The sequence below is a fragment of the Strongylocentrotus purpuratus genome, unplaced genomic scaffold (assembly GCF_000002235.5).
Source record: "Strongylocentrotus purpuratus isolate Spur 01 unplaced genomic scaffold, Spur_5.0 spur5_contig_810, whole genome shotgun sequence".
In the NCBI taxonomy this organism is placed as follows: Eukaryota; Metazoa; Echinodermata; class Echinoidea; order Camarodonta; family Strongylocentrotidae; genus Strongylocentrotus; species Strongylocentrotus purpuratus.
Window position 1 is genome coordinate 409,095 of NW_022145514.1, and position 27,135 is coordinate 436,229.

The 27,135-nt window shown below is 36.8% G+C and overlaps 2 protein-coding genes across 4 annotated transcripts; both read left to right on the forward strand.

The window, feature by feature from the left end:
• Positions 1–1,469: 1,469 nt before the first annotated feature.
• LOC105439929 (borealin) lies at positions 1,470–10,703 on the forward strand. 2 transcript variants are annotated; one of them, XM_030977820.1, is made up of 9 exons: positions 1,470–1,574; positions 3,222–3,376; positions 4,311–4,439; positions 5,097–5,314; positions 6,185–6,240; positions 6,778–6,831; positions 9,032–9,112; positions 9,952–10,087; positions 10,575–10,703. In XM_030977820.1, the coding sequence occupies exons 2-9, from the start codon at positions 3,241–3,243 to the stop codon at positions 10,662–10,664; spliced, it is 900 nt and encodes a 299-aa protein (XP_030833680.1). In that variant the 5' UTR covers positions 1,470–1,574; positions 3,222–3,240; the 3' UTR covers positions 10,665–10,703. The 2 variants fall into 2 exon arrangements, with proteins under 2 accessions (XP_030833680.1, XP_030833677.1); XM_030977817.1 differs by having other exon boundaries at positions 1,470–1,570.
• Positions 10,704–16,021: 5,318 nt separating this feature from the next.
• On the forward strand, positions 16,022–25,364 carry LOC115918423 (probable ribonuclease ZC3H12C). 2 transcript variants are annotated; one of them, XM_030977858.1, is made up of 8 exons: positions 16,022–16,176; positions 17,246–17,642; positions 18,019–18,179; positions 19,403–19,569; positions 20,774–21,013; positions 23,071–23,178; positions 24,185–24,277; positions 24,969–25,364. In XM_030977858.1, exons 2-8 carry the CDS (start codon positions 17,252–17,254, stop codon positions 25,069–25,071), a joined length of 1,263 nt encoding a protein of 420 aa, XP_030833718.1. In that variant the 5' UTR covers positions 16,022–16,176; positions 17,246–17,251; the 3' UTR covers positions 25,072–25,364. The 2 variants fall into 2 exon arrangements, with proteins under 2 accessions (XP_030833718.1, XP_030833712.1); XM_030977852.1 differs by having other exon boundaries at positions 16,025–16,176; positions 17,246–17,675.
• The last annotated feature ends 1,771 nt before the right edge of the window (positions 25,365–27,135 follow it).

A 27,135-nucleotide genomic window follows, 5' to 3' on the forward strand; every position in this document is an offset into this window, starting at 1 on the left:
ACTACTACAATTAATAACACTTATGATAACAACTATGATAAAAGCGCATAACACATAGGAAGAATTATTTGTAATTGTCATTTTTTAGAGTGTAATGCACTTGGAGAGTATACTATTATGTTTGTATTTTAAAATGTAAAGCGCCTTGAGCATGTTCATGTAAAGGCGCTAAATAAATACCAATATGTATGTATGTATGTATGTATTATAAGTCGCTATAATTATGCACTTTACAGAACAGAATACAGGAATAGAAATGAAGCACTGATCGGTTCATATTTGTGAGATTTTGCAAAGTGCTAAATAAATATCTTTTCAAATGACTTCTTTTTGTATGTATGGATTTCTATGTTATTCATCATGAAAACATATTAGTGGCTCCATATTAAAATCAACTAAGCCTACCCCGTAAGATTTTGTAATATATAATTTGTGGGACACAAAATAAAGACTTTTACTGGAAAGCAGAATTTTTTCTGGTTTAGATCTATACCGTATTAACAAATAAATGAGATTTGATGGAGCAAACTGGTGGATACATCGATAGGTTATGAAAAGTATTTTTGAACTGGATACGGGACTGGATAGGTAGCCAATGTAAAATTTTTATTGGGATTTATTGATGTCTCTTTGTTCGTCTCATAAGTTGTAATATTTGAAAAATTTACCTATTTCGTACAACCCAAATAATGCCGAGCGACATTTTTGTGAAACAAATTTTCAAATTTATCATCAAAAGTGATCCCTCGATAACCAGGCACATAGCTACCGGGGGGGGGGGGGTCACGGGCCCCCAAAAAATGTCCAAGGTCGGTTGAACTTTTTTAGACCCCTCCCCAGGACGTCGATCAATTACATGTATGTGCCCCCCCCCCCCAACATCAAACTCTGTCTACGTCCCTGTAGATAACTACATGTTTTGGTTGCATGAACAGGGGTGTTGAGGTCGAGTGGATACGTCGCCGGACTTTGAAAATTTGAAAAATCGCATTCCCCCTCCCAACCCCCTCCCCCCCCCCCCTCTTGAGCGCCAGGGGAGGAAGCCCATCTCCGAAAAAGGGTAAAATTAACACTAATTAAGAACTGTTTTTTCTCCAGGGGGGGGGGGCGGACCTCCGCCCCCCCCCCCCCCCCCCCAGTGGATCCGCCACTGGAAACAAGTTGGGGTGCAATTCATATAACTAAATTTTAGACCACAAATCTTGTATTGTGGGGCGGAGAGATTACAGACCATAGAGATCTATTATAGATCTCTATGGTCTGAAATGTGTCTAGCATAGAGATCTATATAAGAACACTATAATAGTGTTCTTATATAGATCTCTATGCTAGACACATTTCAACTTTGAAGAAACAAAAAAAAATCTCCTCTCAAACCAAACTCGCTGTCTCATTTCGCTGGCCGTAGAGGGCTTAGGCCGCCCGAAAAATTTCGCGCATTTTCATTGGCTGTTGCGCTTTGCAAAAGTAGAACTGTTTCGAAATTACGGCGCGACGTAAAGACACGAACTCGACACCGAAAGAATCACAAAAGCACATCTCGGCAGGAAACTAATTGTGATATAAATTAGTAAGTGAGTAATTAGTAATACCTGATTTTCTTACGGTGTCTGTTTGAATGGTACAAGTGATACGGATAACGGGATTTAGAAATGTAAGGGGGTCTAATGCTGCAGGTGACTGTCTAATCCAGTCAGTGGAGTCCCACACATTAATTGTTGTGTAGGCACGAAGAACCTTGCGCATTGAGCGCTGTATGGCGGTGTGACCAAAGTTCGCTTCCTCAACAAATCGGTAAGATTTCAAAAATCTGATATCACCAATGGAAAGAGGGTCATAAAAATACCCAGAAACGAAATTTTCTTTAGAATTGGGTGCGAAATTGTGAAAATATTGACAAAAGATCGGCAAATTTTGCAGTTATTTGCGTCCGTTCCGAAAAATTATCAACTTACCTATAAGGGTCTGGAAATCTTCATTTTGATCAGAAATCCTCAAAATTGTAAGTAAAGAGTGGTACTAACTGATTGTACGATATCTTGTCTTGCAAATTATGATATTACCTTATTTTTGATGGATCGCTTTTTTTGATAAATCAACTGTAAACCACCGTGCGTGAAGTTAGGTCTCATTGTTTTTATGACTTTTTTAGATGCAGCGCGCACGCACGATCGGACATCAAATTTTTAGATCGCGATATCTCCGAAATCCTTCAACGGTAATTTTTTCTAGTTGAACCAATCTGTAGTAAAAAACTTTGCCGTCCATTTGGTAATAAACTAATAATTGAAATAGGGTCTAAATAAAGTTGTGTAGATCTAGAATGTGGAAATCATAGATCGAATAGGGTCTATCACATTTTGTAATATGTTCTAAAATGTCCGCGAACTTTGGTCACCCCTTCATACATACAGTGAGTAGAGACAGAAACTTGGGCGCTTGTTCAGAACCCTATCCAAAATTTGACCCGTAACTCCGGCGTGGAGATACCCTACTAAAACATAACCAAAATGAAAAAAATAAATGTCCAAATAAAGATCATGAGTTAAAAAGTTGTTGTTTCTTACCTGTTTCGTGTCATGTCAATTTTCTTTTTTTGGAGTAGAATTTCCTAAAAACAAAGACTAATAAACAAATAGTCTATACACTTCCTCACAGGATTCACAGCAAACTGCTGCACAATACGATCGCGTACCGTATCCATGGTGGAGTGCGAGCGTGCCTGTGTGTTAAGTTTAGGCCCGTTTCAAGTAAACGTTTAATCGTATACCCGCCCGGCCCGGTTAACGAAAGCCAGTACTGCAGTAGACCCTAGTCGAAATATGAACTTGATAACCGAATACTCGATGACTCATTGGGAACCCAAGAACATCGCCTAAAAAGAGTCTAAATGGATGTGAAATAGAAATCTTTAAAAACAGGCCTAGTTAAGTTAGCGACTATAACTTAACGTCAAATGAAACATGTGACATGTGTCCAAAACCAGACAAACACTACGGTTCTGAATCAATTTAGCTATTCCTCCATCCATTGAAATTTTATTTTTAATGATTATGTGACTATTGAATCATAGAGTCTACTACAAATGCCATTTCTTCGAAAATCGGATGGCAAGAAGATGATCTACCAGTATATAGTGTGTTATGGGCCTAAATGAACCTGATTAATGAAACTTCCTATTCCTAGGATCACCATATTTTGACTTTATAAATTATTTACAGATTTTAATTGAGTCTCAAGATGCCAAGGAGAAGGAAAACAAGGTTGGCTACTCGAGCCAAGCCATTGCTTCCTGAAGCTACTGATGAACTGGACATGGAGAAAGAAACTAGGGAGCAAAAACTAGAAACATATCTCAAAGACTTTGATATCCAAGGTAAAAGAGTAATTACTTATTTTTTCAACATAATTTTCTTTTGATATTTGATATTTCTTTATTAATATTTGACTTTATAAATTTAATAGTTTATACTTGTAACTAATTGCATAAAGATGTATAATTTGTGTGGAGCTAGAATGCACAAAAATGTATTTGAATATGCAATATCTCTTTATGGAATTAACATGTAGAAGTTTCATGGTCTAGTGGATACATAGTTGGACTGTAGACCACATGGTTCGCGGTTCAAGTCTCACTGCGGGACAAATGTCCTTTTGCAAGAGTATTTGCCACTCTCCATCCAGGTAATGATTGGATATCAGGAAGGAATTCCTATATGCTTTGAGCAACAAAATTGGTAGCTTAGCAGAGCCGGGGTAATATTAGAGCGACTTGAGCACCTTGTGTGGTGGACTATAAAAATAACCAATATTATTGTTAGTATTCATTATTATTTGAAGCTCATATTTTGAAATTTGACAACAACATAACTCCTAAACATACAGAACAAGATATATTTTGGTCACTTTGATGATTAGTTCAGTAAGTTCATTTTGATTCACTTGCGTTATCCAAAGTTTAAATTGGTTGGGATAAAAAATAAAAATAAATAAGGTTCAGTGGCTCAATTAAGTATGGTAGTGTGTTAAAGCCAAAGTTCAGTTTTGATAAGTGCCACACCCCCCCCCCCCCCCAAAAAAAAAAAAAAAAAAATTCAGGCTTCAGTTGTTCAATGGAAAACTTTGCTTACTTGTTTTAGTTTTCAGCCTTAAAGAGGTGTATTGTATAATAACTTTTGTTCACTCCTCAATATCTTAATTACCTGTTGCAGTCATGAGGCAGACACTTTGTTTGTGTACAGTTGAAACCATGTACTTTATAACGTTGTAACATTATTATTCTCTTATGTTGCGATGCTTTGTTATTTCAGTTGAGCAACGGATACGTGAAATGAATACCTTATGTACCAGTCTCTGCCGAAGCATCAAGTCAAGTGCTAATCTCTTCTTGATGAAGATGCCGAAGGAAACTAAAAACATGAAAGCAATGGATTTCTTTGGTAAGAATTATTATGTACCTTATGTTTTATATCCTTTATGGATTTGGGAGATTTTGTTGGTGGTTTTCTCATGTTTCTTTTCAAAATATAGAGAATAAAAGACTAATTTTTGTAACATGTGTGTACATTTATGTAAATTTAAAAAAAGTTTCCTTTTTACCTGTCAGATTTTTTACTATCAAATATTTCATGCAGTCCATACCAATCTATAATTTCCTGTATTTTGAGAGAGGAAAAGAAAAAAAAAAGATTTCAGTCAGGCTTTGTTCATTCGATTACATTGCTCTCTACCAATAAGAATAATGCCATATATGTGTTATTAACATGTATGCAGTACATTAATTTTAAAGCATTGGCAGAGTCTTTAATTTATACATGAAATAGAGGAAAACTAAAAAGCGTCAAGAAATGTTAGGTCATCCCATATATTAAAAAAAATGTTGGAAGTGCTTATTCCTTTCAATCATCTCAAGACAGCGTAACTCTGTTTATTTTTGTCCATGAATTCTTATTGTCTTGTAACATTAAAATTGAATGCCACTTAACATGTTTTTGTTTGTCATTTAATAGCAAATTCTTTAATACAGGAATTATCAACAAATTTGAAGTAAAACAGATTTTAAAAATGTTTTAGTGTTTATTCTTTTGAATCATCAGCTCAAGACAGTGTAACTCCATCGGTGAAGGTCATACAGCAAATCTCTAAGACAGTAGATGAGATGATCACCCTACCCAAGACAGTAACCGATGCCATATCAGAATCAGAATCAGAAGAGACCGCTGCGTCCTCCACTGCTTCGTCCACTGCTGAATCAGACACTGAGAACAGCGAGATGGATGCAATGCCTAAGAAGTCAACACGCTCCACAAGAAAGGTCAAAGAAAAATTTATTTAGGTTTAAAGAGAAGGTTGAGTTCTGAAAAGAGCTGAAAACTTGTGAGCGTTATCATTGTTATTATGCAAGTGCGGAAGAACATCAGATAATTTTTTTTCCCTGAACAGCATGGCTCTCCAAATGCCTTAATATTCAAATATGGCATGTAAACAGCATAAAAATTGGGACATATTTTTTATGTCACATGTTTGTGTAGTCCCATATATAAATTTCTGTGTACAGTGCTTGAAACTTTACCAAGACTGGGCCAAATTTTTATCATTTTGATGATTCCAGAACCTTGCAATAGACACCAATACTTATATGTTAGATGATCAACCTTTTCTGATCGATTCCACACCGTTTCTTTCACAATGCAATCGCATGACCAGAACTCAACTTTATCTTTAACCTTTAGTCATAATGCCAGACCATGGCAGCTCCTAACCGAGTGAACCAACCCATGCTTGGCCATTGGAAGTAATGTCATTTGGGGGGTATTGAAAGGGCTTTGTTTTGATGAAGTTGTTCATTCAGTTGCAACCTTCCATTGTCTGTACACTTTTTGGGGTCTGGTATAATCAAGATTGCTGTAATAATCTTTTGTTTCTTTATTTGTTTGACTGTTCGTTTTTTTTCTTTTCTAATCTTATCACTTATTTGTTTCTTTTTCCTTTTTTATAGTTTTTTTTTTATAAATATTTTTTAGAATTAAATTTACATTGAACCAGGGAACAAAATGATGCACAAGAATAGTCATACTCATAAGAACATGATATAACGTTACTTTTCATTGGAAACTAGGTCTTTGATGGTTATGTAATGAAATAATATTTTCATAATTTATGTACATATTGACTTGTTAATCAGGCTCCTGGAACACGAAAGAAGGCCACAGCAAGTACAGCGAAGAGGACATCAGCAAGGTAGGGGGTTCGATTTTCTATTGTATAAAGAACCTTTGGACTGCTGTTGTAGAAGACTTCAGAAGTTGTACCTCTCCTGTTAGTTAATGTCAGAGGCATTGTGCTTTTGAGTAATTGTGATATATATGAACAATAAATTTAGGTGTGCGCTCAAACTTGGTGCCATTAGTATAATGATTAAGTCTTGAAATGATTGATTTTTCAGTCATGTCACAAAGGTCATACCAGTTGGCAATTTTGCGAGTTCGAAGAGGCTTTAAGGCTCTGTTAAAATCAAGTTTACCTTTCTTCACAATTCTTTTAACATATACTGATTTTTATGATGTATTCAGATTTAAAAAAAGAAATTAAATTAAATTGAATTAAATAAATTAGAGGACACTAGCGCATGGATTTGGTTTCTAACCCAGCAGTTAAAAGACCCCTGCTCTTCCGCTGATCCATCATGGATCATTACTTTTCCCTGTCCTTCATATTCATTTTCATCTCTTTCAAATTTGTTATCTTAATTTTTCCATTGTTTTGATTTTATTACAGGAAAAGGACCAGGGCTGCCTTGCAGGAGACACCCATTAACAGTAATAATACAGGGTAGGAATCCCAGCTCCTCACATCAGTTGAATTACTTATTACTATATAGTAAAGATGTCAATGAAATATTGAAATGTTATCCTTCTCTTTATTTAAAGGGAAAGTCCACCCCAAAAATAAGTTTGTTTCGATAGAGGCAGAATAATAAGAAAATCAGGTGAGTGAAAGTTTGAGCAAATTCTGAATGAAAATAAGAAAGTTATGAATTATTGAAGTTGTGATCAATCAAATACAAATTGGCAACTCTGTGACTTATTATACGAGCTCTCCTTCATTTGCTTTGTGCATAATATTCCATAAAATCATGTTTTCTTCGTTATTGATGACGGAATATATATTTGTTCCTTGCAGGGGGAGTATAGAAACATAATTGCAATTATTATATTTAGGGTGCATGTATGGTTGAAATTTTTCTTGAGGGAAAATGAAAATTTTAGATTTTTTTAGTACTGAGCAAATGGAAGTTGAGCTCGCATGATACGTCATAGAGTTGCCAATTTGTGTTTGATTGATCACAACTTCAAAAATCCTAACTTCCTTATTTTTAATCGGAATTTGCTCAAACTTTCACTGACTTGTTTCTCTCATTTTTCTAATCCTATTAAAACTAACTTAATTTCAGGGTGGACTTCCCCTTTAAGGGGGGGGGGGGCTAACAATGTAGTTTTCTCTGAATTTGTGTGAGGCTGAGATTAAAAAAACAATGACCAGTTAAGTTTGTTTGTTTTTGCCTTTTGTTAATGCTTTCAAATTTAGAATGCAAGAGGCTTTGATTTACAAATGCCCCTATATTAATATGAATCTTGGAAAATGAATAAATTTTGAAGCATATTTATTATTTAAACATGCATGCTCTCCAATATAGGATGTGATTTTGAAGCAATATGCCAGTTACTAGAACGCTTGTTAATTGTAATTGATCTAGTTTTGGTTATAAATCACCCCTTAGCCTCTTGACCTCAACAAACAATGTCATCATTTCTTATTTCTTCTTATTGTAGTTGTAATCTTCAGAGGGCTGTGCAACCTATTCCGATGTTCTATATGTAGATTACCCGAGTGTTTTCCCCTGAATCCGAGCCCGCATTGAGAACAGAGGGGAGGGTGCGCTTATTTTTGTACAACACACATTTATTTTTGTTCTTTTTATGCCTCCGCCACCGAAGGTGGTGCCGGAGGCATCATGTTTTCGGGTTGTCCGTCCGTACGTCCGTCCGTCCGTACGTCCGTCCGTCCGTCCGTCCGTCCGTACGTCCGTCCGTACGTCCGTCCCGTTTGACCGTTATCACAATATCTCAAGAACCATTTAAGATTTAAACTTAAGACTCAGGAATAGTATTTATCACCATAGGAAGACGATCTGATTAGATTTTGGAGTACGTAGGTCAAAGGTCACAGGTCACAGAGGTCAACTTATGAAATTCCTTGTATTGAGTTTGTTAGCGCGATATCTCAAGAACCATCTGAGATTTAAACTTCAAACTTAAGGATAGTATGTATCACCATAGGAAGACGATCTGATTAGATTTTGGAGCACGTATGTCAAAGGTCAAGGGTCACAGAGGTCAACTTATGAAATTCCATACATTGAGATTGTTATCATGATATCTCAAGAACCACTGGAGATTTAAAATTCAAACTTAGTGATAGTGTGTATCACTACAGGAAAACAATCTGATTACATTTTGGAGCACGTAGGTCAAAGGTCAAGGGTCATAGAGGTCAACTTATGAAATTCCATACATTGAGATTGTTATCATGATATCTCAAGAACCACTGGAAATGTAAAAACTTCAAACTTAAGGATAGTATGTATCACCATAGGAAGACGATCTGATTAGATTTTGGAGCACGTAGGTCAAAGGTCAAGGGTCACAGAGGTCAACTTATGAAATTCCATACATTGAGATTGTTATCATAATATCTCAAGAACCACTGGAGATTTAAACTTCAAACTTAATGATAGTGTGTATCACCATAGGAAGACAATCTGATTAGATTTTGGAGCACGTAGGTCAAAGGTCAAGGGTCACAGAGGTCAACTTATGAAATTCCATACATTGAGATTGTTATCAGGATATCTCAAGAACCAATGGAGATTTAAACTCCAAACTTGTTTAAATTGCTCTATGGCGGAGGCATCATTTTCGACTGCGCGCAGTCAAAATTCCATCTAGTTTTTCTATATCTTTATCTGTAGATCTGTGTTGCAGACCCCAGCCAATGCTATGTCTTTTTCATCCATCAACACTCCTTTCATCACACCCAAGTTTGACCCCAGGTGAGTGATCTGACTGTAAGCCACAGAAACACATAAGAGCTAGATCAAGCATCTCCTAGCTAGAATGATGGAAGCAAGAGGAATATATTTTAAAATGCTAACCCTAAATATGTAAATTATCAAAGTTTTGTGTACACATCCTATTTGTCTCTTAGCAATATGGTCAAGTAATGAGATTGTACAATGTCCATTGATATCCTGTAAAAGTAGAATAATTTGCTGCACATTAATTTTCGCAGATTTCGCGCTAAGAAAGGCAAGCATGAATTTTAGAACTCACAAAAATATATGTATGACTTCTTATGCGTGTTTTAAACAGGCTGAATTAAGTACACACAAATTTAAGAACCAGCGAATATGTTTTGAGGTCGCTCAACGCGAAAAATTAATCGCACTATAGAGTTTACAGTACTATAGTAATGGATTCAGCTAGCCACCTACCACTGATCAATTGGTCAATTACCAATTTATCTTGTATTCTCTTTCATTCTTTCCATTGCTCTTTCTCACACCCTATCTCTGTCACTCTTTCTCTCTTCTTTATACATCTCTCTCCCTTTCTTCGTATCCTCCATTTCCATCTCTCTACCCCCCACCCCCCTCTCCCTCTCTGTCTCTATACTTCTCATCTGTCCCTCTCCACATGCAAATGCATTTGTGTTTTTCTCATCCTCATTTCTCTGCCTTTCTCTATTTGTCTTCTTTTCTTTCTCTCTCTTGCTCTCTCTCTCTCTCTCTTTCTCTCTCTCTCTCTCTCCATCTATCTCTGCCTGTCCTTACCTTTCTCCCACTCTTTCTTGACTCTATCTCTTTTGTCTTTTTTTTTGTTTGATTGGTAGCTCCAAGATGACCCCTGCTACAGTCCGCCGAGCCAAGAAGGGAGAGCTATTAGTGTCCCTCTCTGGGAGCCCTGTTGAGGCCAGGAACTCTCCCAAGGATCCCACTCAGTCAATGGAGAAGCTCAAGGAAAACATTGTAAGTTGATGGATAGATTGGTGTGGTATGGTCATGTAGGAGTGTCGTGTCCGAGTAATTTAAAACGCTTGACGGGAGATGCCAAGGTTGAGGGTTCGAACCCCGACACGCACTTATATCATTTGGTCTGATTTATTTTAAACTTTTGCCATTCTGTTACTCTTATTCTTCCACTTTCATACAATTGTAATTATTACAAAGGTTGGATTGCCTTTTTATATATTGTTAACCCTAACATAAGAGAACATATTTTTCAGACTTAAAGCCCCTGGGTCATGTAATAAGCCTTTTGGTTGATCGTAAGGTTAGTATTGAGTGCAAGTCTATGGCTCATCGTGTATTGATCAAACTTAAGATCAATCATAACTCTATGTAATATGCTGCCGTGGTCTTCCTTGAATCCATATTGATACATAACTATTTTTCTTTGTTTCTCTCTCTCTCTCTCTCTCTCTCTCTCTCTCCTTCAATCCCCTTCAATCTTCAGGAGACTTTGTTCACCCAGGAAGATGTTGACAGAAAAAACATCCTGATTCTTCAAGAAACTCTGAGCAATCTCTTAAAGCAGTCCTCATAAGCACCCTTCACATGACATATGCCCCCATATTAAGCCTTATTATCATTTTATTTTTTAAATGGTTTTAAAAAGAAATAATGTTTAATGAATTAAAAAAATATGTATTAAAGCATTCAAAACTGAGAAATATTAGCCCATAAAGGGAGAAGAAAAAAAAATGATTTCCGACCGACCGACCCATGTTTTGGCACCTAAAGGGCAATACAGCATCTTTTTTTTAAAGGCCTTATATTCTGCTTAAAAAAACCAGTCAGACCAACAAGACCACCGACCCAGACTGACTTTTCAGACCAGACAACTATTGACCCTAGCTACCGCCAATACAATGTTCAACAGTAGATGGAGACCTTCCTTCCACACTGGCTGCGCAGAAATGATACTGGGGAAGATGATAGACAAGGTTTCCTCCGGCTTCCATAGAGAATGTACAGCAGTGCCAACTAATTCCTTATTTTACTAAACTATTGTTCAGGTTTCATGAACTCCCCCAATGACTTGATGAGATCTATGTAGGCCCCATCATAATCTGCTACTTATAGTGTAGTATAGTATCATTGCTATTGAACTTTCCAGCTCTTGACCAATTGTATTTGTATGGGAACCGGAATTGCCTCGCTAAATGTACCCATGGCTGGTATTTCCTGCTGTGGCAAAATACTGTAGTAGCAAGAATTACACGATTCCAGTACCCTGAATGGCCAAGAATCAGTTGGTTTGAAGTCCGTATGGAGTTGGTTTGGTGATGTGACTGGGTTAAAATCAACAATAGGTCTATGATCAGCAAAATAATTTCTAGATCACACAAATATAAATCAGAAGTTGCTAAGTCCATTGTGTAATTTTATTAGACTAAAATAAGAATTGAATTACAGATATGGTTGTTCATGGAAAATTACTGATTGGCAACTTTATATAATCACTTATAGAAACCATCATATGTGAGCTAGCCATCACATCTTTTTGTTTTTATTAAGGAGACTTTGACCTTGTCTTATAAGTAATTGGGCTGGATTCAAATCATTCACATCTTTATGTCAATCAATCATAACTCTGTACTGTAGAGAAAGGATGGAGTTTGTCAATTTGCATTCGATTGGAGGATTTTCAATTCTTTACAAAACAGTGCTAATTCTTTTTCTTCAAAACTGAACATAAACATTTGGGAGATTCATCTTCATCATTTAATCATGTTTTCAATTATAACATTCTTATTTACCATACAAGTTGATATCTTTAGTACTATTTGTAATACTTTGACAGAATTAGTTTACTTTTGTTGTTTACGATATTTGTACATATGTATATTTTGTACAGTTATAGTTAATGTCAAGCGTGTCAGCTTGATTTATTTGTATAAGCTTCTGGCACTGATGCTAGTGCTTTAGGAATTTATAGTATAACTAGATGAAAGCTTGTGAAGTCTATGTTTCACTAGCCACTGACTTCAATGGAGTGTTGGGTGGAGTTAAGTCTTTGTGTTTCCTGGAAAGCCCACATTTTTCTGAACATTTTGATATCAAATACTCATTTTGGCAAAATATGGAGTAACGTCTTTGTGTCACTGAACCCTGAACCATGTTTTTTTGTTTTGTTTTTTATATATGTAAAACTGCTAAAGAAAAAGAAAATCAAATCAAATCAAATTATTTACATATATTAACATTTCTTCATTGTGTATGTAATTTTGTTGAAGCGTTGAGCGATCTATGTTTGTTGATGCTGATTGATATGCCATAAAGCTGTAACACCTCGCTATGCAAAAAGAAAGATGATAATTCTCAAACATATTGCAGGGTACATGGGGGGGGGGGTAAGAAGTTCATTTGTATGAACGCAGAAAAATACAATAAACAGAATTGCAAAAATTTGAAATAAATCAGACCAATAATAAGGAAGTTAAGTCTATACAAATCTCAAATTGGCAGTTTGATAAGTGGATTGTGACATAGTTACATATAATTCTTCACTTTGTCACTTACAAAAATACATGTATCATTAATTTCTGTTTTCTGACCTGACTTGTGGCACTACGCAAAAGATATTATAGATCTCATAATATTATAGGTCCTCCAAAGAGAAAAGACCCTCCTGAGTCATACATTTTCGATGAGTTAAAAATCTATTCATTTTGTGTGTTGGAACAAATGTCCACCACTACATCATTGAGACGTCACTGATTCAGCCAATTTGAAAAGCTGATAGGCCTACCTATAGTGATTACAACTTTCAAACATTCATCAAGATGGGATTTCCCTTTAATTTTAGGCTTATACATGATTGGAAGGAATGTACCGTATGTTACACATAACTAAAACTTTCTGTTGGATTCTGTAGTCAGTTTTGAAATGACAGGAATAAAATTTTATTTCATATCCAATTTCATTGATATAAGTGCTAATTGTCAACGGTTTAAAAAATAATACATTAATCAACAACAGTACTATGTACATAATACATCTAAAGTGATAAATTACGTTTTTCAGAAATAAATATACAGTGCGTCCCAGAAAAAAACGAAATCGAGAATTATCGAGGTTTTATCATAACTTAATCACAATTATAATTAATAAATGACATACTTGTAAAGCTTAGATCCTTCTCTTTCAGCTGATGCAACTCATTATGATGCATATTTCACGCATAAGTGATTAAAAACAATTTGAAGAGAGGGTACCAAAAAGTAAATTTTACGGTGGTATTTGAATTTCAAAAAGAAAATCACATTTCTAGAAAGTTCATTTTCTGCCCGTTCATACGACACCTCAATCGAGAAAAATGAGCCAGAAAAATGAGCCAGGAATAACGGTAGTAAATGACATGTTAACGATGTGTGGTGTCTTGACACTTGACCAACTCTAAAAAAGGTTATTGGCGGCAGCCTGCAGGTAGCTAGTAGGTCCATGCTGGCACCAACCCTAATCCGCTAATGGTCAATAAGTGTCATAAAAACCCTGGACATTTGTTTACATGTGTCTACACCTGTCGTGTATATATCACTCTCAATGTTATATACAGAGAGCAGCCTGTTTGTAAGGCTGTCTAGATATTGAACCCCCAACAAAGTAAAGACATACTTTTCGGCTTTCACATCTCTCTCAAACTATAGCATTACTTTGCAAAGTGTGGCTTGAATGCCCGCCCCCCCCCCCCCACCTCAGTGTTATGGTACGCATATGCGTGTTCCCAGCGACCCCACCCCCCCCCCCCTTTCAGCAAAAGTCCGGTGTGTATATATAAAGCCAATACGGCCGGGTCGACCTTTTTCTTTTGTTATACGAGCCTTTAATCAGCACCCCCCCCCCCCCCCCCCCCCTCTTTTCAGCAAAAGTCTGGTGTGTAAAGTAAATACGGGTAGACCTTTTTCTTTTGTTACGAGCCGGAGAGTTTGGGAACACGCATGGTATCCCGTCGTTCACGGAGTGGGGGGGGGGTGGGGGGCTTGAATGCTGTCACATGAGTGAGATTACTACAATAGCTATTATATAGTCAGCTTTATTAATGACTGTTGTTTCTTTTATGCTATCATGACAGATCTAGAGTAGTCACCCTCAATGCTGTGTTACTTTTCTTTGATCACACTATATTGATCATTTTGTTGTTTTGTTTTGTATTCATAAACTTGTGTCTCTTAATTTGCTAGTTTTGTAACATTCTATTAATAAAATAATATTTGTTCAGTTGAAAGGTAAAAGCAATTGCCTACATGCAGACTTTCCCTTTATTACTTTACAGCTAGCTTCTCGTAGAACTTTGTAAGGCAATTAGCTAATTCCGCAGTCGTAATGATTATATTTCAAACACGTCCTGTACACAAAGTTCACATATAGGCATTGATCTTCTTTTTGGGGGTCATTGTATTCATTGATTTTATTTCTCAAACTCCAACTCTTTTTCGTACATAACATAGTTTATACAAATCTGCAACATAATTATAACAAAGCTTTTTAAAATCGTTTGATAAACGAACACCATGAATATATACAACCAGGGAGGTGAAAGTATCACCTGAACATAATTCATTGTTCATTCATTTCACAATGTATAGAACTGACATATATCACAATCACAATAGGAAGATATTACCGCACTACACAGTTATTTCATCCCCAAAACTAACTAGTGGGCACTAATTTTTTGTTTGCCCTCGAAAATTTGAAAAATTGCACCCCCCGGGCCCCTTGAGCGCCAGGGGAGGGGTCCCATCTCCCAAAAAAGGTAAAATTAATGTGTTTTTACACGTCCCCCCCCCCCCTGGATCCGCCACTGCTGCACAACACCAGTGCATTTTGCAACTGTTCACTTTTGACCTTGGCCTTCTGACGTACTGCTCACTCCATGGCTGCAATATCATAACAAATGTGGTATCATTTCAAAGAGGATGCACTTTCTAATGATAAAAATCAAAGCGATGATTATGACATATTAAGAGATTTAATCGATCCAACTTGAGTTTTTGTTTTGTTTCGGTTGTTAATTTTTATTTTCTTTTTCTTTTGTTATTCTTAAAAGGTTTTCTTAAACAAAGTTATAATCCAAAATAAGCTTGTAGTGATATTGTATGTAATACTAAAATCTGGAGTCGTCAATGTTTATGTAATGATGTATTTTTGACACTGGTGTACTGATAGGGGGGCTTGGAGGCAGCTGCCCCCCCCCAAATGGAATTCAAACGTGGATTATTTCTAATTTGATACAAGTGATTTAAAAATGTTGATGAAATGACATAATTTTCCAGGTTTTTTCACATTTTATAGATTATACTTTTTAATTCGTTTGTTGGAAAATGACGAATTTCAAAATTTTTTAGTCAGGCCAAAAACCCTAAACTTGCTAAAGTGCCCCCTTTTACTTCAGATGAGCGACCCTTTTTAATTTCAAGTCGGGTGCCCATTCCATATAAGTGCCTTTTATCATGACCAACTGACTTATTATAGTGCCCCTTTACAGCTGCTAATTGCCCTAGTCTGAGAGCCCCCTTTAAAATCTTTGATGAGTGCCGCGCTTCTCGCCTCTAATAATTGCTCCCTTTATTTTGACACGTGCACCCCCATTTTTTTCTAATAAGGGCCCTTATTAGAATAGCCTGTTGATGCTTTTTAATATTTTAAAAAGAGTAGAGTGCAGATAGAGACCCGCGGATAATCCCGCCTAATTCAATGTTATCTGAAAATCTTTCCTGATCCCCCTTTTCAAAGATGCACCAGTTTATTGACGACGCCGGTTCAAATTTAATTTCTGGGCACAAAACTTGGAAAACTAATTATTGCGGTCTATAATCATGCATCCTTTGTCAATCAAAATTCAAAGACGAGTTCTTTGAGATAAGAAAACGCACGTACGGGCTATTTTGGTGACGTCATCACTCGGCGGTGAATTTTAAAATCTCAGTACAATCACGTGCGACGTGAACGTAAGTTAACGAAGGATTTTCCACTTAAATGTCGAATTAAGAGGTAGTTTTTCGGTGACAACGCGGAACAACGCTAATTACGTAACGGCAAGGTTTTATGGCGTAAGTATGTCCTAATATTTATCACATTTTCTTGCAGGTTAGAATATTTAGTGATACTAGCTTAGCAAGTGAGTGCGAGTGATTGTTTGTTTTTGTTTTGAGTTGGTTTGGGCGCCAGCTCGCACCCCTGCCCGAGCTGAGCGGTGGCGTGATCTGAAGCACTGCATGGCAGCAGAGTGCAGATGCATGCCTGGTCTTGAGCCTCGGGGGTAATGCCAGGAACTCTGGACGCATGTCCGCGGGGTTTTGAGATGGATTAAGTCGGGGCGGAAGCCATATCATATGTTCCATGTGTTGACTAAGAAGTAGACTATAGACTAGCTAGATCTAGACCTATCTAGAATAGATTATAATTAGTCTGATCATTTTGAATAATTGTGGGAATGTGGTCTGACCGTCAGATACTCTCTCTAAGTCTAGGGAGCTTCGACTCGGCTCCGATGCTGGCATCGGAGCTGCCTGGAGTTAACTGTCAGAGAGTTATGATTCTTGAAAAAATTATTAAAGATCAAGTGTGCCAGAAGAACAACAGAAGTCGCTCTGATGTGACTTTAGCTTTTACTTTTTTTTTTTTACTTGGCTATACTATAGATCTAGACTTAACTTGTCTTTTTGAATCATTGATTGATTGATTTATTGTGTTCACCAATTCATTGTTTTTTAAAAAAAATAATTCTTAGCCTAATTAAGGCAGCTATGTACTGCATATGTGAAACTTGTATAAGAATTTAAAATATGGCAAGATTTGAAAATAAAACAAAACTTTCAAGTGAAAAAACCCTAGATAGACTCTATTTGATAGTTTTAGCCGGACTACTTTCAAGGTGATAAAAGATATGAATTTCCAAATGGATTTCAGCTAACCTGCACTTCTAGTGGTTTGCTGTTGTTGTTGTTTTAGTTTATAGACGTTTGTAATTCAGAAGTGAATATTTACGCCTCTTCTCTTAGGATTTGTTTTCCTTTAAAATTACATGAAACGATGCATAGGCACATGTCAAGCCTTCAAAACTTTTTGTTCAATTCTTTAACCCAGAATCTCTTGATTGCATTTCTGTGACATCTACAGGTCAACATGTCTGACGAGGATCAATCTCATCTTTCTTCATCATACATCTTACTGGACTGGACAACATGCAGTGCTTCAGATTCATCTGTAGTATGTATAGACACAAGCTTTGACCAGAAGTCCAAATCTCCCACCAAGTGTTTAATTGAACAAAGGTCTCCAACATCTTGCATCATCATTCCTGATTCAGAGGAGTCAGAGGATGATATCATTCAGATTGTCAGTACTAGTATTCATGAGCAGAAGAAGGAGGGATCAACTAGTGTTGTGACCACAGCATCAAATCAGGATGACTGTAAATCAGACTGTGATGCTGAGCTTAAAGAACTGAGCCTAGAAGGAGAGGTGACGCTACCCTGTACACCCTCAGAACGCAACAGTAAGCGGAGGAGAATAGGTAGTTATCAACCTGATGACTGTCCATGTCCATGTGAGTTTAAAAACCAAATATTTCCCCCTTGGCCCCTTTCCTCCTGCACCCAGATGATTATACCACATGCAGTTATGCACTATTACAAAATTAGCTTTATTAGGTTAATTACCACCAAAACATTGAGCCATAATGTTTGTCCTACCTAGTAACAACTTATTCTGACTATTGAGATACATTGTTTTGTAACAATAAAATGAAATGAATGAAATAATTTGTATCTTCACATAAATTGGTTACATTACAAAAAACAGCTATTCCACTCTTCTTTAGATTGTGTAAAAGGGCAATGAAATCTCATTCCATACATAACATGACATGTATTTCAATGGATTGTGTGCAGGTGATGAGCAACTCACCAGCACTCCTCTGGCAGGTTCTGCCATAGCACCTAAGAAGCCTAGTGAGCCCACAGTGACACCTATCACTGTAAGGTATGAAAGGATAAGGGCTGAGCTCAGTGCAACTAAGAAAGAAACGAAGAAACTCATTACAGGACAAGAGGTATGTATGTTCCATCTTTCTTCACATTAATAAAAGAAACCTTGCCCCAAGAAATAATTTAAGTTATTCTGAAAGATTTATTGTATTGTAGCCCGTTAAAGGCATCTTTTAACAATGTTAAACTTAATTCTGAGATACATGGCCCTAGGTTTTATCAGTGTCTGTGATATGGTGTAATATTGAAGCCCTACAAAATTTGCGCTTCAAAATGATCATGAAGTGCCTCAAAAAAGTAAAAAATCTTTCCAATTTTGAGTGTCCTAGGTTCACATTGTAGCCATTGTACAGGTCATTGGGTATCTCCCAAGTTGTACATTTTACTCTGACATTACTATTTTCTTCAAAATGACGACTCCCATGAAATGATGTCTAGGAAGGAATATGCAACATTTTGAGAGAATGCTCTCTTTATTAGTAAGCAAACAGGGAAGAGGTATCAAAGCTTGAAGTCTGAATTAAAAGGGTGGTTGGTAGATGCTATAAATAATCCAAGATTTTCTTAAAGGGCTTCCAGTTTTACAGTTTTATTGGCTATTGTTTGTTGGGGTTCATTTTCCTTTGAAAACTTATCATTTCAGATTTTAATTCTGGTACATACATTACAGTTATACAGTGTGAGTCCAAAAAAGTTTACACCTAGAAAATTGCTAATTATTTTATAAATCATGCCAAGAATATAAATCATCTATGAACAGTAAATTATTTTTGTGTGGTATGTGTTCACGCTTGGATGAACAGGAGGCATTGTTTGCGAGAGTACAAAAATGAGAGAATGAATTGAATGTATCAAATGAGATGCATTGCATACGCTTTTTGCAGAAGCAAAGTCACGCACACACACATGTGTGGCATGATCAATTTTGTTAGGGATGTCATTTGGATCTGCAATGACCAAATTAATACCCAAATACCAATTGTTTTATTCAAACATCACATAAGCAACTTTGGCGCAAGTCGATTTTTGTACTCTTGCAAACAATGCTTCCTGTTCATTCAAGCGTGAACACATACCACACAAAAATGATACCAAATGATTCGGGATAAAACGCTCTTTCATAAGATGTTTAATAATGTACTGTACATAGGTGATTTTTTAAATAATTAGCAATTTTCTGGGTGTAAATTTTGTATGACCCACACGGTATCATAGGAGCAATTTTAAAGGCAGGTGATCATATTGTTCATTGTGGTTCACTTATGAAGTGATACATTGACAATTACAGGAGCTGCAGGAGGAGATGCAAAGGTTCCGGGAAGAGATGACAAACAAGAGGAAGAGAGAGGAAGAGGAAGAAAAGAAAGCAGCATCTGTCCCTGTTAATGTGAAGACAGACCAGTGTGATAGCATGCTAAGACCTGTAGTCATCGATGGCAGCAATGTAGCAATGAGGTATGGGTCAATGTGAAGACAGACCAGTGTGATAGCATGCTAAGACCTGTAGTCATCGATGGTAGCAATGTAGCAATGAGGTATGGGTTATTGTGAAGACAGACCAGTGTGATAGCATGCTAAGACCTGTAGTCATCGATGGTAGCAATGTAGCAATGAGGTATGGGTTAATGTGAAGACAGACCAGTGTGATAGCATGCTAAGACCTGTAGTCATCGATGGCAGCAATGTAGCAATGAGGTATGGGTTAATGTGAAATCAGACCAGTGTGATAGCATGCTAAGACCTGTAGTCATCGATGGCAGCAATGTAGCAATGAGGTATGGGTTATTGTGAAGACAGACCAGTGTGATAGCATGCTAAGACCTGTAGTCATCGATGGTAGCAATGTAGCAATGAGGTATGGGTTAATGTGAAATCAGACCAGTGTGATAGCATGCTAAGACCTGTAGTCATCGATGGCAGCAATGTAGCAATGAGGTATGGAATATTCCTCAAACTAGATTCTACAGCACTGATGAAGATCATACTTTTGTGCCATATTCCCATATATTACATTATATACCATGTGCCAAGATTCTTGGCCTCTGATTCATCAAAACTGCAGGGATGAAATTCACTGCTGGCTGCTTGGCAGTATAGTGAAAAAAATATTGACTAGGCATAGTTGTGATCGCAAGACTGCACTATGCCCTTTGACTTTGTCTCAGGTTCCAGTACAGTTTCAAGATCACCTTGGGCAATAGTTTTAACTGTACCCCTCAAAGCAGTCAATATTTGTACAGTCTAACCTGCTTAAGTGACCACCTTTCTACAACAAGCACATTTTTGGTTTTCCTTGAAAATGGTTTCTCATTGAAACATGTAATAAAGGAACCTGTCTGTAAAGACCAACTGTCTACAACAAGCACATTTTTGGTTTCCCTTGGGCGGTCGCTGTAGACAGGTTTGACTGTATAATATATCTCTGGTCTTTACTTTCTCTTCCCCCCCCCTTTCTCTCTCTCTCTCTCTCTCTCTCCCTCTCTCCAATCACTCTGTTTGGAACTGTCATCTATTTTACCATAGTATTTCCACAGAAGAAAAAGTGTATCCAGGGTTCTTGCTACCGGAACTTGTCTAACGATAGGAAAAGATGAGAATACAATTTTCTCTTTCTCCTTGTCTGTTTGTTTGTACGTCTCTTTCCTTCTCTGTCATGCAGCCATGGTAACCAGAAGATCTTCTCCTGCAAGGGTATCGCGCTCTGCATCCAATTCTTCCAGCAGAGAGGTCACACCAACATCTCCGCCCTGGTTCCCCTGCACCGGAAGACGGCCGATGCGGCCCGGTCCTGCCCCATCAGGGATGCCCACATCCTGGATGAACTGGAGTCCAAAGGTCTCCTCTCATACACCCCATCCAGGACCCTGAATGGACGAAGGCTCACACCCTATGATGACAGGTAGGCCACAGACAGTCACACATTATCTGCTTGGAGCCAGAAGGGCGTTTCACTTGTATACTATAACACAGAGTGAAGGTCCTTTTGGATCCAAACAGATGACATGCTCTAACTTTCATTACTGAGAGCTAGTTCAAGGTGATTTGTGGAGTAGGTTACCAATGCCACCAAAGTTCTTAGGAAACTCAATGATTCTATCCTCAAGTTGACAGCCTTCTAGAGTTTGGATTAGACTTAAGAACAGAGGAAATAACACTCATGATATACATTTCTGTTAAATTTTCTTAATCTTAGTCACAAATGAGTCGGCAAATGACCAAATACTTTGGACTTGCCCAGGCAACGATAATATGACTTTTGCTCAGAGGTCAATGTTTTAAGGGCAATCAAACCTTTCTGTTATGAATGGCAAATTGGTTAGTAGATTGTAGTCATAGAAAACGTATCTGTATGTCATGTACAAGAATATGATTACTGTCTTTTTTCCTCCCAAGTACCTCTTCCCTTGGAGCACTACTGATAATTTATTATGGATAGCATGTTGTAATAGGTCCTCAGAAATTGAAACACCCTCCAGAGTTCTACACTTTAAAAAATTGACATTCTAGTCATTTTGTTTGTTGAAACAAATGGAAAAGGTGTTTGGCATTACGTCACAGTGACATTGAAGATTTAGCCAATTTGAAGTGCCCATAGTATAATGATTACACCTTTAAAAAATTCATAACTTTCTTAGTTGTAGATGCTGCATAAGCATACTGTATTTCTTAGATTTGCCTGTTTATTTTTCATACTTTCACCAGACTGCTTCTCAAATTTCTTCTGCTTTGTTTTTTTATAGAGTATTTGTTTAAGTTTGGATTTCCTTTAACCATAGTCAGACTCATCACTTTAATCCTTGACTCAAAATGTATGCCAAGTTTGGACACCCCGTCATTTATTTGCTGCGTGGTCCATTTTCAACCCTAGTGAAATACAAACTTCAACTCTAGACCAAAACCCACCTAACCCCATTCTCTAACAACATAAAGCATGGATAAAATGTCAGATCACTAATTCAATTATCGCAAGCAGCCTTCCATTTCACTTTTCTGTTTTTGTACAAAGAAAACATTTTCATCATTGTTTCACTCAAAATATCTTATCTTAAAGTGACTTGATAACATTGCCTCAGATTCTGAAATATAATTCTGGAGTTAGCTCATGCTGCAATCATAATTATAAACCTTTAGGTCAGTCAGGAATCCCATGACTTTTACAAGCCGATCGCCTGTCTGATTATCAAGAACTTTATGATTAGAAATTGAAATCAAATTTTGCGCTTTCCTAATGGTTTTCATTACAGTACAGTCCATGGGGAAAAAGGAACATGGTAAAACCTGTCACTCAAAGATTTTTACTTTTTTGAGGCACTTCATGATCGTTTTAAAGTGCAATTTTTTTAGGGCTTCAATATTACACCATATCACAGATTAAACCTTGTTAAACCATCCCTTTAATGGAAATATGCTTCTACACATATACCTTTAATGAAAGTGATCTCAAACAACCATCACCAAGCGAAGCGGTCATGTATATTTGAAGAGAGGAGTTCTTTTTATCGAAAGTTCATAATTCCGAAGGATTGTTATACCAAAGGCTCATCACTCCAAATGTTTTGTAGTTCTGAAAATGAAATAGGGTTCATAAATCCAAAGGTTCGTGTACAGATGTTATTTTGAAATTGATACAAAACCCTGTATTGCTTTTTCAGATTAGCGACCCTGTAGAATAGCGAACCATATTTCATATGTGGAATTATGAACCATACTTCATTTTTCTTCTCAGAATTATGAACCTTCAGCTAAACACACCTTCTGCATAAGGCAACAAATATTCAGAATAAAGAACCCCATGGTATGGAAAATTGGCCTTTGTCTTTCAGTATTACAAATCTTTGGAAAAATGAGTGCCTTCCAAATATTTGAAGGGTGGATTTCCCCTTTATCTTAAATATTACGATGCCTTTGGATTTTTACCTTTGTTCGCTTTTTTTGTTGCTATATGATATCCAACAGGATGATGCTCCAGTTAGCGTGCAGGAATGGTGGAGTGATTGTGAGTAACGATAACTACCGGGATCTCATGGGAGAGTCTGCACAATTCAAGTGTGTCATCGAAAACAGGTAATGTATACCTACCAACCCTTACGAATAATCCAGAATATTCTGTTTTTCTGGATTTTTAGGACCCCAAAATCTGTAATATTCTGTTTTTTTCAAAATTTCGATTTTTTTTTTTTTCCCCCCCCCCCTTCCTTGTTTTATCAGGTGCCGCGATGTGAGAGTTTCGTATTACGTGCGTTGAAGGGCTGCATGATTGAGCAGCAAATTTGTATTAGCTTTTTTGTACAGATTTAACGCGTATTGCCAGTTAACACTGCCGCTGCATGTGCGAACGCCTGTTAAGGGTACAGATTTCTTATTTTCGAAGGCATACCGTGCTAAAAATTCCTAATTCTCATTTTCAAATGTTGGCAGGTATGGTAATGTCAGAGCCATTGATTAGGAGAGTTTGGCCAAACCGGCTCTAGTTGGGCACAATGTGGCAAATACTGCTATGTGGGGCAAGCACAAAACGGAAGAATATGTGGCATGTTGTGACCAAGTAAAACCTAGGTGGCCAAACTTTGTGTATAGATGAATTTGGGTAATTTAGGTCCAATTATAGTCTACCATCATAAACCCTCTATGAGAAGGTTTGGTTCTGATAACGGTGAAAATAAATTGGTTGTGAGCATTCCTTCAAATTTTAGTTTCATGTGAAAGAACTTGCATTTGAACTATTGTGTTGTCTGGTAAGCCTCAAAAAAAAAGTTTCTTTTAAGTTAGATGCGCACGGACCAACAGAAGAACAGCCTTTGGCTGAAGTTGGTGCCGTGCAAAAATAAAATAAACTGAACTGAACTGAGATGCTTAAGTTCACAGGATCATTAGTCAATGAACATACATAAATAGGGAGGAATATAAGTGATGCAGTTGCGTTCATCTTGTGTTTTTTTGTTTATTTTAGCTTTGATAAGTACTATTTTTCATTTAGATGTAAATAGTATGTGTATTGTGAAAATTAAAAGATAATTTTCATGCATTTCGTTATACATTTCATTCATTATATCATATTCTGTTCTTTCAGGTTGATCATGTTTACATTTGTTGGAGATAACTTCATGGTACCTGAAGACCCCCATGGCCGCTATGGACCATTGCTGAGTGAAGTTCTCAGAAGGTCAGTAAAAGGATCACACCCCCCTCCCCCCAGCCTTAAAGGACATGGAGGACAAATAAAACTGACAATTAGTTTTATTATGATTTTACAGAGATAATTTAGTGAATTGAATTACAAATCTCTAAGTAATGGGTGCTTGAATTTGATTTTGTGTAAATTATGAGCAAAGATTTAAAATGTATCTGCTGATGTCTGTACAATTTATAAACTGTGCAGTAAAAAATTGCTGAAGTTCAGTCCACCATAAGAAGGTTGCAGTTTTTTCTGTAGATTTCATAAGATCTGTCAAGAAGGGAAGTTTGCTGATGCCCTGATGATTATAAATAAATAATTTTTTTAAGAGATTGAGGGAGATTGTCGAATATAAACCTAACATATATTCAATTTAAGAGTCTCCAAGTTAATTGAAGCCATCATCGATATCCACAATATTCAAATATTGTTATCATTTAAGATAAAAACTTAAGTTCTGATAACAAACAACCTGTAATCACCACTACCATCATCGTATATGTCCATCACCATCACCCGTACTCACCATCCTTCAGCCTACTAATCTTATCACTACCACCGTCTTCCCTATTACCCCCCTCCCCATCCCCCTCCCACTGTTCCATCGCACATGTGGCAAAGAATGTTAAAGTTCAGTGATTTGATCGTGGTATTGTCTATATGTGCCTTTCTTCCTTAGGGCAGAGAAAGCCCCCCTGCGATCAATGGTCAACAGCGCCCTCTACAACAGAAGGGCACCACTCGAGCAGTTGAAACACCAATGGCAGCATAGATTCTATTAAAAGGATTGGAGTTGCCTCTATCTTGCCATTCTGTAACGGCTCTGTTGTCAAATCAGAGTTGTGACTTTTTACAGAATACCCATACATGCGTAGAAGAGTCTAGTTGCTCAATGGCAGCACAAACTCTGATGACATGGACATTGGTGTTATACAGGGGGTTCCAGAAGAAGTGCCAAAGAAATGTACAAACAAAAGGTTAATTTGAAGAAACTATGAGCTGTGTAAAATCAAATCTTGCTTTTCCTATAGTACAAGTGATACTAATGTTTTCATTGTTACACCAAAGTCTGGCAGAAATGAAATTTTATAGTATTAATGACTGCTTTGAGAGAAATAGTTGTTTTATTACGCTCAAGGGAAGGTTAGAATTGTGCTATTCCCCGAGGCTTGCCGAGGGGAATAGCCCAATTGTAACCTTCCCGAGAGCGTATGAAAACAACTATTTCTCGAATATTAAAGCAGTCATTAATACTTTTATATGCCGAAAAAAAATAGACTAAAAAATAAAAAATAAAAAATAATTTTTTTTTTGTCGAAGGTGAGAGTCGAACTCTCGCGTACAATGAGTGATGAATCTTACACCAACGCCTTACACCACTCGGCCATCGCGCGCTGTTCACGAGCTTGGCACTTTTGTACAATATATACATTAAAGTGGATTGAAACCGGCTTCGGCGTGATGAATGCTTCGCAAAAGCACCCTTCTTTTACTTTTGCAATGCATATTGGCACGAACTTAGATCAAGATCTATCGGCAGATGTTGTTTTTTTTGTTTTTGGAAGTTTATTTTCGTCTTCATGTCAACAATGCAAGATAAAATTGTCGGTAAGATCGATCGAGATTCAATTGTATTGAAATTACCGACCAATCCTTCGCACACATACGGTATCCTCGATCGCTCAAACCATTTTTTAACATGTAAACCTATGGGGTAACCATGGAGGCTGACCTATTTTTTTAATAACCATGGTTATTAAAAATAGTAAATGTTTTATGCATGGTTACCGGGAATTTTACAGGAACAGTTGAAGTTTATGAATGCAATTCGACCAATCAGATGGCTGGATTTCTTAAGTGAGGTATATAAAATACGCTATTTTCAAAACCTGATGAAGCATGTAATCGAAATTACATGTTATATGTGTTCACAGAAAGCATGTTTTTTATTGACAAAATAATGTACGTAGTACGTGCAGTTGATAGCTGGTTTCATGAGCAGTTGAATTGGGATGTGTTTTTTTTGTCCATGGCTATTATTATATTTAATGATAAAAGGAGCTTATTATGCATATGTAATACTATATAGATTAGGGTTTTTTTCAGTAGTATAGCAAGAAATTATATTATCATTTGACAGGATGTTACATGTTACATGTATGTTCACAGTAGGCATGTTTTTTCTTGACACAATACTCTATGTAGTACGTCCAGTTTGAAAGCTGGTTTCATGAGCAGTTGAATTGGGATGTGTGTGTTTTCCATAAAATTATTATAAAAAGGATCTTATTATGTAATACTTGATTGGGTTTTTTTCAGTAGTATAGCAAGAAATTATATTATCATTTGACAGGATGTTACATGTGTGTTCACAGTAGGCATGTTTTTTCTTGACACAATACTCTATGTAGTACGTCCAGTTTGAAAGCTGGTTTCATGAGCAGTTGAATTGGGATGTGTGTGTTTTCCATGAAATTATTATAAAAAGGATCTTATTATGTAATACTTGATTGTTTTTTTTTTCAGTAGTATAGCAAGAGATGATATTATCATTTGACAGGATATTACATGTGTGTTCATAGAAAGCATGTTTTTATTGACACAGTATTGTATGTAATACGTGCAGTTTGATAGCTGGTTTCATGAGCAGTTGAATTGGGATGTTTTTTTTCCATGACTATTATAGAAAAGGATCTTATTATGTAATACTTGATTACTTTTTTTTCAGTAGTATAGCAAGAAATGATTTTATCATTTGACAGGATGTTATATATTTGATGTTATGGTTGTTCACAATAAACATGTTTTTATGTGACACAATACTGTATGTGGTTTGAAAGCTGGTT

What these genes read in the sequence shown, in the direction of transcription:
- LOC105439929 (XM_030977820.1), top strand. Translation starts at nt 3,241, where the DNA reads ATGCCAAGGAGAAGGAAAACAAGGTTGGCTACTCGAGCCAAGCCATTG. An exon ending in CAACACGCTCCACAAGAAAG is followed by an intron (nt 5,315 to 6,184) that starts GTCAAAGAAAAA and finishes CTTGTTAATCAG; the next exon opens with GCTCCTGGAACACGAAAGAA. An exon ending in ATTAACAGTAATAATACAGG is followed by an intron (nt 6,832 to 9,031) that starts GTAGGAATCCCA and finishes CTTTATCTGTAG; the next exon opens with ATCTGTGTTGCAGACCCCAG.
- LOC115918423 (XM_030977852.1), top strand. Translation starts at nt 17,252, where the DNA reads ATGTCTGACGAGGATCAATCTCATCTTTCTTCATCATACATCTTACTG. An exon ending in AACTCATTACAGGACAAGAG is followed by an intron (nt 18,180 to 19,402) that starts GTATGTATGTTC and finishes TGACAATTACAG; the next exon opens with GAGCTGCAGGAGGAGATGCA. An exon ending in CTGAGTGAAGTTCTCAGAAG is followed by an intron (nt 24,278 to 24,968) that starts GTCAGTAAAAGG and finishes TTTCTTCCTTAG; the next exon opens with GGCAGAGAAAGCCCCCCTGC.